This window comes from Lepus europaeus, chromosome 12 (assembly GCF_033115175.1).
Source record: "Lepus europaeus isolate LE1 chromosome 12, mLepTim1.pri, whole genome shotgun sequence".
In the NCBI taxonomy this organism is placed as follows: domain Eukaryota; kingdom Metazoa; phylum Chordata; class Mammalia; order Lagomorpha; family Leporidae; genus Lepus; species Lepus europaeus.
This window is the reverse complement of record NC_084838.1, coordinates 56,652,511-56,664,596: the sequence shown is the minus strand read 5'-3', so window position 1 is coordinate 56,664,596 and position 12,086 is coordinate 56,652,511. Positions and strand designations below refer to the sequence as shown.

At 39.0% G+C, this 12,086-nt stretch overlaps 1 protein-coding gene across 4 annotated transcripts in view; it reads left to right on the top strand.

Annotated features, from left to right (window-relative positions):
* Positions 1-12,086, top strand: part of ADAMTSL1 (ADAMTS like 1) — a 475,795-nt gene that overhangs the window by 25,053 nt on the left and 438,656 nt on the right. For all 4 annotated transcript variants that reach the window (XM_062208161.1, XM_062208159.1, XM_062208160.1 and 1 more), the window contains exon 2: positions 7,403-7,530. In XM_062208161.1, coding sequence (XP_062064145.1) covers positions 7,403-7,530 — 128 coding nt within the window. The remainder of the gene's footprint in view (positions 1-7,402; positions 7,531-12,086) is intronic.

Here is a 12,086-nt window from a genome sequence, read left to right as displayed (position 1 = left end):
GACCATGAGTACAATGACAAAACTTAAATAACATCTGAGTTTGTGACACTACATTGAGAAGACTATACCCAATGTGTTTCTTGACTTAAATGGTACCAGTGGTCAAACCATTCTTTAAAACCAAAAGCTGACTTGTTTGATAATGACATGATGTTAACTAGTTCTTTCTTTGAGTTTCTCTACTATTATAACTTGGATTTTCTGTCCATGAAACCCCAAGCCATATTAATTTATTAACTTTCCAATTTCCTCAACGAATCACAAAATGAGATTTTTCTCCATCAGGAATTCATTTTGCACGATTCCAAACCCCAACATGTGCTTTCCAGAGCCTCAGATGTTTCCTTGTTTCTACAGATGTTTTGTAAATTCATCTCAGCATCCTTTGCCAGGGCTGCAGAAAGTATCTATGGCTGAGTCGAGTCACAGTTTGGACAGAACTGGAGTTAGATTAGATGGAAACTGAAACTTCTAACTGGCTCACCAGGAAAGTCAGGAATCTGCAAAAGAAAAAAAAAGCAGAGAAAGAATTTTTTTGAGAGTGTGTTTCAAATATTTTTTGAATATTTCGGGGACTGGTGGGGGTGTGGAAAACCAGGGAGGTGATTCTTCACTGTTTTTCTTGGTGTTGGGCCTACATGTTATTTTCCATGGGAGATTTGTTTTTCCTCCCTAAGTACAGGAAAAAGCAACAGCAGCAGCAGCAGCCAGGAAAAGTAGCTTCATTTTTAGAACTCCAGGTAAAAAGGCTGTTCCACACTGGAAGTAGGACCAGAAAAAGCCTTCAAAGTACCTGTACAGTGCTCAGGTCAGCACAGCCTGGCAAAGAATGAAGTGATTGTAGCTTCTACATGATGCTTCTACAGTTAGCCACTTTTACTTTGTGAAAGAAAGGAAATTACTGGCTCCAGCCTCCTACTGTAGGGGAACAGCCCCTTGGATCAGCAGTTTGGCTGTTGTTATTGTTATAAAGCAAGTTTTTATAGGGGAAAAGGAAAACCAGACTGAGGCTATTTCTAGCAGAAAATCTCAAGTCCTTCAAACCGTGTATATATGTGTCTGTGTACGTATTTGTTTATCATAACTTAGAGTTTGAAGTGCCTTTGATAATAAAATAATATTTATATTGATGTTTGATCAGTGTTATGCAAAGTATTGAGAGTGCTTGCATTTGCTAAGTTTATACTTTTAAGGTAATAGAAACAGGCCGGGCCATGGTAGGATATTGTATCTGTGCCTTGTCTTGAGATAAGCTGATTCAAAACATCCAATGACCACTTGCAAATTTCCCAAATCTTGGTTCATATCAGCTGGCTGTGAAATTGTGTTCTGCTGAAGCTTTCCAAAATGCCCAGAGGTTTCTCAGCAGTTTCCTAGATGAGCTGTAATCCAGCTTTGTCCTTGGACCGGATAAAAAAAAAAAAAAAATCAAGTTACCATGGTTCTGAAATGAACATCTTACTGAAGCATTTGACATTGAACAGAGTCAGGTTTTTGTTTCCTAAAAAGTCGTGATGCTGTCTGAATTTCATCTCCAAGTTGTTATTTCCAGATTGAGAAAGAATACTCAGGACAAAATAATTTTTAAAAGGAAAGCAATGACATTAGCTTTTGTTGTTTTATAATTAATTCATGTTCTGAAAAATGCTAAAACTTGAAAGGGAAAGAAGGTCAAAACTTGAAGCTACACAGCAAAAAAACCTGGTGCCATTGAGTGTTAGCTATGTGAGTTTGTGAGTGTATATGTATGTGGCATGAGGGGGCATATAAAATTATTAGCATCAATATACCAAAAACTACACTAGATGATGCACCTGTACTCTCCGTTTAATGTCCACAGCCTCCCTAAGTAAAGTAATAACGTTGTCATTGTATAGGTGAAGAAACTGACCCAGAGAGACCTGGCACCATGGTTAAGTCAGATTTACTGGCCCATGACTCGTCGAGTGGGTTGGACTCTCTAGTATGTGCTCCTAGTCTTGTACATTCTGCAAGTTTTTTAACCTCTCTGAGCCTCAGCTTTCTTATTTGTAAAATAGTGGGAACATTTCCCAGCTGACCTGGCTCACTGTGAGCATTAAAGACAGTGTATTTTTGGAAATCTTGGCATCCTTCTTGGTACACAGGTAGCTCTAGGTTTTTCCCCTGAACACTAACCCTCTAAGCTTAGGTGCTTTAGGTGCCCCAACGGGAAAGGGTATGCTAGAATGAGTGCATTGGCACAGGAAAAGAAAGGAAGAACAGGTACCCCAAAGTCTCTTTGGTCTGTGTAACGTTTGCACCCTGTTGCAGAATTGACTTTTCTCTTCAGTAGCAAGGGACAGGCTTCTTGCAGTGGCCTCTGAAAGACCATGCACTGTGTCACTGGCAGTTCATCATATCCCCCAACAGTGCAGCTGTGATAAGAACCAGATGATCTGAATTTCCTAAGCAAAGCCAGCAGCAAATATCATCTGGGAAAGCACATGCCTCAGTATCCACACACCGTGCTCTTTAAGAAAGTACATCAAAAAGCTAATGGACTTTTACAAGAGCCCAGTTACTGCTTAATGTCTGTAAGCTCTCAGGAGCAGGGAATCACAACCCCTACCACGTACAGTTGGCGGCAAAACCAGGATTCCGAGTTGTTAAAGAAGCCAAGGATTAGATAAGATTTATAGAGACCTGATGTGTGTAGGAGAGCTAAAAATGGAATCTGCAGATTCATTTCCAAAGCTTGGTACATTGACAGGATGTTTGTGCCTAGATTTCTCCACTTTGCATAGGCATAGCACAGGAAAAATGGTTCTCTCATCAGGGGCGGGGTTGCCCCACTATGTAATTTAAAGGTGTGTGACATCCATCTTGTACGGTCACATGCACAGCTCCAGATGGCTTAAACTAAATGCTGTCTGGAAGGAGAGGAAAACCAGAGCCTTAGGTACCTTCTTGCTGGTCATTGTAAGCTCCACTCTTTGCCTCGTCCCTTAACCCCTTTTCTACTTCTGAGGATCAGTTGATGTCTGAAAAACACTTTGCGAATAATATAACTTCAGCTTTTATATGACTTCAATTTTACCAAAACCTATCAACCATTTCCTCAGCACCTACTTTCGTTTTCATTTAGTTCTGTAGAGCTTGACCTCTTGTTACAACATTTGGAAAAAATATTGTCCAAGTACTCCGTATATGAATGTATCAGTGCAAACACAGCTCTAGAGTCCTTTGTTGCTAATTTCTGCTTCATCCTACAACATCTTTCGTAACTCTCTGATACCCCTTCCAGGTTCCAGTGAAAGAGATTTCTGGATAAAGAAGTACGTAGGAGGTCATTCGAAGGTTAAGTGTCTATTGGGCGGTGAGATGCAGGGAAAATATTGCTTCGTGTTATTATTCAAAGCATTTAACTACTTGTAGCTGTCAGGCTTGGAGCTGTTCACCTGAGACTTGGTTGCTGCAATTGGCTCTGGAATCAACCGCAGAACTATCGGATGAAAACCATGTTTAGATAAGCCAGTAATGGCAAGAAAATGACACCATTCTGAGGTTGAGGGAGGTAGGGAAGCTCTCCTAGTATTCATAGGAGGTACATAATGATCTGTGACCACAATCTATATTGCATGCAATTGGCATTTCCTGAGGTCTAGAGCCTCTATACTGGCTGGGAGCACTGGATCAATGGGGTAGGGGAGGTGACTGCCGAGTTTTCCAAGAAAGCAGTTGATTTAGCAGTCTTCATCAATACTACACTGAAAGGTCAATATGTGGCCCCAAAGATAGAGAAATGGATAGAGTTTTTCTAAATTGAATAACTGATGGGACAATTGCAATTTTTACAGGACTGTAGAACCAAGACAGAGGCCTGCCTTCTCTCAGTGCTTACTGGAGTGTCATTAAGCTGGTGTCAGTCATCCATTCTCACCCACCCAAAGACTTCAAAGTAAACTAAATGTTATAATAAGAAAGGGATTTACTATGGCTTGTTCTTGCCAGTGTAATATCAGATGCACTTTTGACTTGTTATAATAAATCTCTTACTGGTGAAACATTGGCTTATAAAAAGATTTAATGATCATTCTTTAGTTCTGTAGCATTGACATTTATTGGTAAAGACCATTGTCTCACCTGACACTGTGGCTGAAATCTCCAGCAGTGGGGTCAGGGGTAATCTCTTGATCACGGAGTTTAATGGCATCCAGGACCTTCCTGAGACTTTGAAATTATGGTGTTGTCCCTGTGTGATAGGAATCAAATAGAAAAACCTTGGCTAGGATACATAAAAAATCAATCAGCATTGCTTATAGGTAGCCCACTATCCATTTCTTATTTTTCTTCTGCCTCAGTTTGCCTTGTTAGATGCAATTGAAAATTTACACTTTAAAAAAAAGATGTGTAAAACCAAAAGGACTGCACATTCAAATGTAAGAGAAATAAACATGAGTTCTATCAGGGCCAGACACACAAGTTGTTTATACCAAAGACCATTCTGAAAACAGCAATAAGCAAAGACTTATAAAGTTTTCATGAGTTGAACAGCATTGCAAATTGTCATGTCTGGCTATAGATGTGAAAATCTGGCATAGAGAAAAGGAAACTTACTTTCTGTAACATTAAACATGGGATCTGTTGAGATGAATTATGTTTATTCCACTTGTTAAAAGAAAACTTGGAGTTTGCTCCTCCTTGAGAAATAGGCCCATGCCTCACTTCTGTGTAACTGTGAGATCTTTGTCAGAGAAATGTGGGCACTTAGTGTGTCTAGAGATGCTGAAACTTGTAATTTTGGAGGTGGTAAGATGGCGAATCAGTTGAGGGCCTTTTAAGTGCTCCTGAGTACTCCTTTAGACTTCATAAGAGGCATCTTGAGCACAGATTTTAAAAGAATTTGTTTCTCTAGAAAAACAAAATCACAGCTACACTTGATTTCCTAAATATCTCCCCCAGAGAGCAGCTGGGGGAAACCCCCAAGGACTTGCATTCTACATTCTAGTCTCACAAGGAAATACAGTTCACATGGAAATGCTGCATGTAGATTTTTTCACAGGGTAGTAATTGGATTGCATCAATGTTTGTAATCATTCATCTTGCTCATTTCAATTTCACAAACCCTAGCATCTGTGATATTGCTTTCATCTCAGTCATACTGAAGTTGAAAAAAATGTGGGAAATTGCAATATCCAAATGTGTCTGTCACACAAATAGTAACTGCATCAGGTAAAAGCTGCACCTCTCTGAACAGTCCCATCTTCTGGACACATAGAGCAAACAAAGGAGAGTCCAGAGATGCATATGAACTTTTTAAAATCTCAAAAATGAATTTACTGGACATATGGAAAAGAGACTTTGGTATGTATGCCCAATGATTAAGGTTATTTACTTTCTCACTATTTAATTAAGCCCTGAAAACACAGTACCCATATTGCAGTGATTAGAGATTGGTTTTATTAATCCTAAAATCCAGACTTTGGAGCTCAGGAAATACTGGGCAGCTACAACACTTTCTCTGTATTGTCTGGCAATCAGGAACTTTGAGACAATGATGCATTAACAGTGCAGTGCCTCTGCTAGGTTCACTCAGGTGCATATGGATGTTCCTCCTGTAAACTTTCAGAGCCCATTTATCTTTATAAAGTATATTGACAAGTAATGGTATTAATTATTAATAAGTAATAACATGAATGACAACACACATTCAGATAGTGTTTGTTATTTCGGTCCTATATGCTGTCTTTATGTATGTATTTATTTTTGTTGGGGTTAAATATCACACAGAATTTATCATTTTAACCAGTTTGGTATAGTGGCATTAGTACAACCACCACCTCCATTCATCTCCAGAAGTTTTTCACTTCCACGAACTGAAATTTTACACCCATTAAATGATAACTCCCATTCCTCCTAGCCCTAGCCCCTGGTAATCACCATTCTATTTCTGTTTCTATGAATTTGACTACTTTAAGGACCTCATATAAGTGGAATCCTGTAGAATTTATCCTTTTGCATCTGGCTTATTTCACATAGAATAATGTCCTCAAGGTTTGTTTGTGTCATAGCATGTGTCAGAGTCTCTTTCCTTTTAAGGTTGAATGAGACTCTATTGTATGTATACACCACTTTTTGTTTATCCATTCAGATATGTGTGCTGTCTCCACAGTAATGTGATTTTTATATGCTCTTAATCCTCACAATGATTCAGAGTTACAGGTATCTTTATTACTTCATTTTATGATAAGAAAACAAGCATAAGGAGGTAATTTATGCACCAAACTTTATACAGAGAGGACACTCTGGATGCAGTCTTCTAATCCCAAAGCAAGGAGATTCAGAGTTCCTACAGGCAACCACTGTGCTGTCCTAGCTCCCCTTTCATATGGTCTAGAAACCTAAATACAGCAGGTACCAGTTGGAAAACCATTTATATGATGATCATAAATTGTTCAAATTTTAAAAGTTCCAAGGAGTACTCAGTTTAACAGCTGAGTCCCATGGCAACCAATTTATAAAGTAACCCATTCCTGTAAAAAATAGAAAATTAATGCTTTGCTTTGGCCCTTGTACTGTGCCAAGTCCATTTAGCTAATTCTCCTATAGTGTGTATGTATGTGAGTGTGTGTGTACTGATGTGGTTATGTTATCCCCTTTCTATAGAAAGAGAATTTGAGGCATAGGGTGCGGGGGCTAGAAGTCATTTGGTTCAAGAACAAATAGGAAGAACCAGAATCGGAATCCAATCCCAGATAATTTCTAACTCTGGAACCTTTCCTGTTAACCAAAGCACAAACTAAATCTTTCTCACCTCCATGAAGAATGTGAAGTGCAACTTTGGAGCCAGTGCACAACAGTTATCCTCACAGCAGATGCAGATTTTCCTAGGAAACCTATAAATACTCTGCAAACCTGACCAGGAAGAAGCACTCCCCACATCACTAAAGTTGTTTCATAGAGCTATTAACAAATCTGAAAACTAGGAATGAAAAAAATTCATTTAAAAATGCAATTGTTCACTTTTTGGGAAACAGTGCTGGTCTGCAGGGGTTAAGCTTCTCATGGCAGAATCCCCTGGACAGCAGCTTCTGTCTTGTCTTTAAGAGATGAAAAGTTGATTCATGAACTCTGGGTGACATGGTTGCTGTAATGCAATCCATCTTCCTTTAACCCAGATTGCTACTTTTGGCTTTGTTTTCCATTTTCTCCATTAGTGCAACCTCTTACCTTTTCCATTATTCCCCAGATCTTTAAACTCAACTTTCCTTCTCTCAAAACAGGCACACCTTTTTCAATTAGAAAGAACCTGAGAATGGGGCGCACCTTTTCCTTCTGAGCAGAGTCAGTGTGTACACACCCTCATGCTGCCTACGTTTTAGGGTGCCTATTTCAGGGTTCAATAGGGGCGTGATGTTGACCATCCTCTTGTTTTTCTCAGAGCTCTAGGGCAGCACGCTCTGAGGAGGACCGGGACAGCCTGTGGGATGCCTGGGGCCCGTGGAGCGAGTGCTCACGCACCTGTGGTGGAGGGGCCTCCTACTCGCTGAGACGTTGCCTCAGCAGCAAGTAAGTCCCATACCCATTGTGGGGGCACGGGGAGGGCTTTGGGAGAAACCCAGGCATCATGACTGAGGCAAAATTTTTTGATTGTGTTGTGGTTATAAAGAATAGCTTGTTGCTCATAAATCCAGATGAAGTTAAGAAATGGAAGGAAAGTACAAAGAATTAAATTTTTAAATTGTTTTCTTATTTCTATCTTCAACTAGAGATCTATATACTCTTATGTTATAAGCCATGTAGAATTTATAATTATTTGCCCTTATTTGATAAGAAATATTGTGAATTTTATCCATGTTCATGTTGCTACTAGCAAGATGAGTGGTTATAGAATCATTAGCTCCATAATGTATTTTTGCATCATCTTAATGATTATGGTGATAATAAAAGCAACAATATTGACATTAATAGCATATTGAATTTATGTTGGTTTTCCTTTGCTACCAAGTACTTGGCAAATGAATGATAGATTGGTTTAGCTCTGTAGATGTTCAAATAACCACAACTTTCCTAAGGTCATTCAATTCAGTGAATGATGGATTTTATTTCTTTTAAGTATTTACTTGAGGCTCAGTGAGGCAGAGATAGAGATCCCACCTACTGATCTACTACCCAACTGCCAACAAAAGCAGGGTCTAAGGCAAGGAGCTGGGAACTCAATCCAGGTCTCCCATTGGGTGGCCAGGGCCTGATTCCTGGAGCCGTCACGTGCTGCCACCCAGGGGTCTGCATTACTGGGAAGCTGGAGGCAGGAGCCAGGGCTGAGTACCAAACCCAGGTACTCTGATGTGGGATGTGAATGTCTTAACTGCTAGGCTAAACACCTCTGCAGTGAAGAATTTTTAATATAAGGAGCTTTGAAAGAACAGAAAGTTCAGTGAATATTGTGGCATGAATAGTGAGAGGAATGCAGAAGGCAGAGTAAGGGTGGCCAATGGCTTCTACACTGAAAGGAAAGGGCTGAAGCCTTAGAGTGGAAAGATTTTACATACAGTCATAATAATTCAAAACTACTTTTAGAGCTGTGTGGTCTGTGACTAGATTTGTCTCAAAACAGTAAAATATAAAGGGTGATGGTAATATTTTTTAATGAAAGATTTTATTTGACAGTGAAAAGTGTTACATGCAGTAAGTAGGAGGTTTGATCAAAATCACAGTATATTATAAAATATGAAACAGAAGAAAAATATGCATCTGCTGATTCTTCTAGACTTTTTATAAACGAACAGTAGAATGTGGTGAGATGTAGGTTCAGGAAAATGTCAACCTACTTTAATAAGAATGAGGATTTCTTGAAACAGAGGCCTGAGACTTATTCCTTTCTATTTCCCCAATCCCTACACAGGATCTGAGAGATCTCATGAACTCAGTAGGTGATTTTTCACTGGATCTGTTGATAGCTAGAGACCTTTTGTTCCATAAAACTAGTCTGAAACAGGTCCCCCTGGAAATGATGTGCCCTGACAAGCGTGGCCAAGCGGCATATGCTGCAAGAAACCAGATGAGTTTGGTCATTCTGGTTTTTGGGTTTGCGCTGAAGATGGGTCTGTTGGATTGCATCTACCAGCAAGCTGACTTCTCTTCTTTCATGGCCAGCTTCTTATCAGCCAGACCATTAAGCTGATAAGAAAGAGAGAATTGATCTTTTCTCCATATGATTCTCATGCTCTTTTAATCTTGAATGCAGAAGACTTCCTAAATCTGCAATACATGATGCTACATGGTGATAGTATAACTGTTATACATCAGTAAAACAAAAATGTACACATTTGTAATATTCCTGTTATCTACTTTTCTCAAATTAGTATTCTTGAATATTCTGTAGAGAATGAGCCACAAAATTTGTCCCACAAAACTAGTAAGAAATATGTGAAAAATTTCCTATGGTCTCGGTAATGTGAATGTTAAATTATAGCAGAATCTTTTATTGAATGAGAGGTAAATTAAAATCACAAATTTTTGTCATTCAGAAAATAAGCAAATACTTATGTTATGCAAAGTTTAGACATACAGATTTGTCCACCTAGAAAATGAAAGCTCCAGTTAGGAATCTATTAAAATATTATAGAAGAAATACATCTCTTTTTGAAAAAAAAGTTGTGGTGTAATGGGTTAAGCTGATGCCTACCATGCTGGCATTCAATATGGGTGCCAGTTTGAGTCTCAGCTGCACTAGTTCTGATATAGCTCCCTGATAATGCACCTGGGAAAGCAGTGGAGGATGGCCCACATTCTTGGGCCCTTGCAACCTCATGGGAGACCCAGATGAAGCTCCTGACTCCTGGCTTCAGCCTGTGCCAGCCTGGGCTGTTGTAGCCATTTGGGGAGTGAACCAGTACTAGAAAATAGAATGCAAATTCTAAGATTATAAACATGTAAAAGATATATCCCTCTTTGTCTTTCAAATATTAAAAAAATTTATTGAAGAAAGTCATACTAAGCTAGATAGCGATAGGGGTGAATCCCTCATTCTTTAGGAATTTGAAGATAAAAATACCTACAAATAGACAGATTTTCCAAATCTAGTAATGAGATAAAGAAATATTAATGGATGTCTTTATTTGTTGAAAGCTGGTACTTAATGTGAATCAATACATCATAAACATGCACATGCTGTATACTCTAGAGATACTAGTCATTCTTTAGCAAGTCAAAACTTGCTACCCTCATTAAATTCTGGGGTAATACAGATAAAAATGAATTAAGTATTTTTTAATCATGAAAGTGCCACTTGTATTTCCCTAGTATGTATGTTGACACTATTCTTCAGTGGGGTTTGTGTAATGAGGTGATATCAGGCTGATGTGCAGTGATTATTACCCTCTTGAGACAAACAACATATAGGATGAGTCAGCCATTCACTCTGTGAGGATAGTGGGCTTTCTGGGAAGAGCATCCCATGAAGTGATCTCATTAGCTTATGACCTTTGTACTCAAATGAGCTAAATCTCCAAGCTACATATTTAATAAGGAGCAAAACTAAGACTAAGTTTTTGTCTCTGGAGGTGGGCTGATTCTAGAAAGCCTGCACCTCCAAGACAATTAAAGATTAGTGACTAAATGTCATTGTGATAAAGCCACAAGTTATGTAGTTGAATGATCAGAGTTGTTGCCATGATGACTTTTAGAACAGAGCTTACCTTTTAAGTAAACACTCATTTTTCAGAAAGCACTTAATGTACCTCAAAATACTCTAACACTGAACAATTTGGATCATTGGTATGCTGTATTTTTCAAAATAAGGAATGTATATACACATACAAACACATAATACACAGGTGTTTATATATATCATTCTTTATAAGGTCTGAAAGCTATTATCACAGAGAACTCACCACCACCCCACAACAAGAGTGGTCAGGTCTGCTTACCCAGGAAGAGTCCCCGTGCTAAATGCCATTGGTTCACAACAAAATTTAGTATTTGGTGGATTGTTTATTTTGTTTTGTTGTATCATGAGATTGAAGATTGAATAGCCCTTATCTGAAGTGCTTGGGGCCAAGAATGTTTCAGATTTCAGAATTTTTCAGATTTTGTTAATTTTGACATAATTATTAAGCATTACTAATCAAAAATCTAAAATGCAAGATATCCTGAAATCTGACAAAAAGTTCTGGATTTGATGCTTTTTTAAAAATTTCTATTTTATTTATTTATTTATTGACAGGCAGAGTTAGACAGTGAGAGAGACAGAGGGAAAGGTCTTCCTTCTGTTGGTTCACTCCCCAAATGGCTGCTATGGCTGGCACTGCGCCAATCCGAAGCCGGGAGCCAGGTGCTTCTTCCTGGTCTCCCATGTGGGTGCAGAGCCGAAGCACTTGGGCCCTCCTCTGCCTTCCCGGGCCACAGCAGAGAGTTGGACTGGAAGAGGAGCAACTGGGACAGAATCCGGCGCCCCAACCGGAACTAGAACCTGGGGTGCCGGCGCTGCAGACGGAGGATTAGCCAAGTGAGCCGTGGCACCGGCTAATTTGGTGCTTTTCATATTTTGAATTTTCAGATTAGGGATATTCTACCTAGACTGTGCTTGGAGTCAGAGATTCCCAAGTATTTCTGTCTTTTCTTGGCTATCTCTTTCTGCCATTCCATGTAGCTACACAACTTTTATGAAAGATTTTAACCCCCTGTATTTTTTTCCTCTTTAATTATATGGAATCAAAAGTATGGAGCAAGTTCCTTTCGGTATCTAAAGAGAATCATATACTCAATTTGAATGATCTCTATTCCCCCTATATAGTTTGAATGCATTTCAGCCCTCAAAGGAATTGTAATAATCTTCACCATCTTTAAAGTTGTCAAGCACCTAAGAAGTTATTTGCTTTCTCATAGTCAAGATCTTTCACTATTAGCAATCCCTTGGTTGTAGGTTGTGTTTATGGAGAAAATGTTCTATGCCAAGGGCCATTTGTATACTTATAACATTGCTCACAGACCATACAAAATTATCAACATAAAAATTAGCCTGCTATGGATGTATTGACTTTTGACTCCCACCGTTGTTATCTTGGCAGGACCACACCAAGTGATTTCAGGGGCTTACGTGGTGCTTGGGCCAGACATTCCCC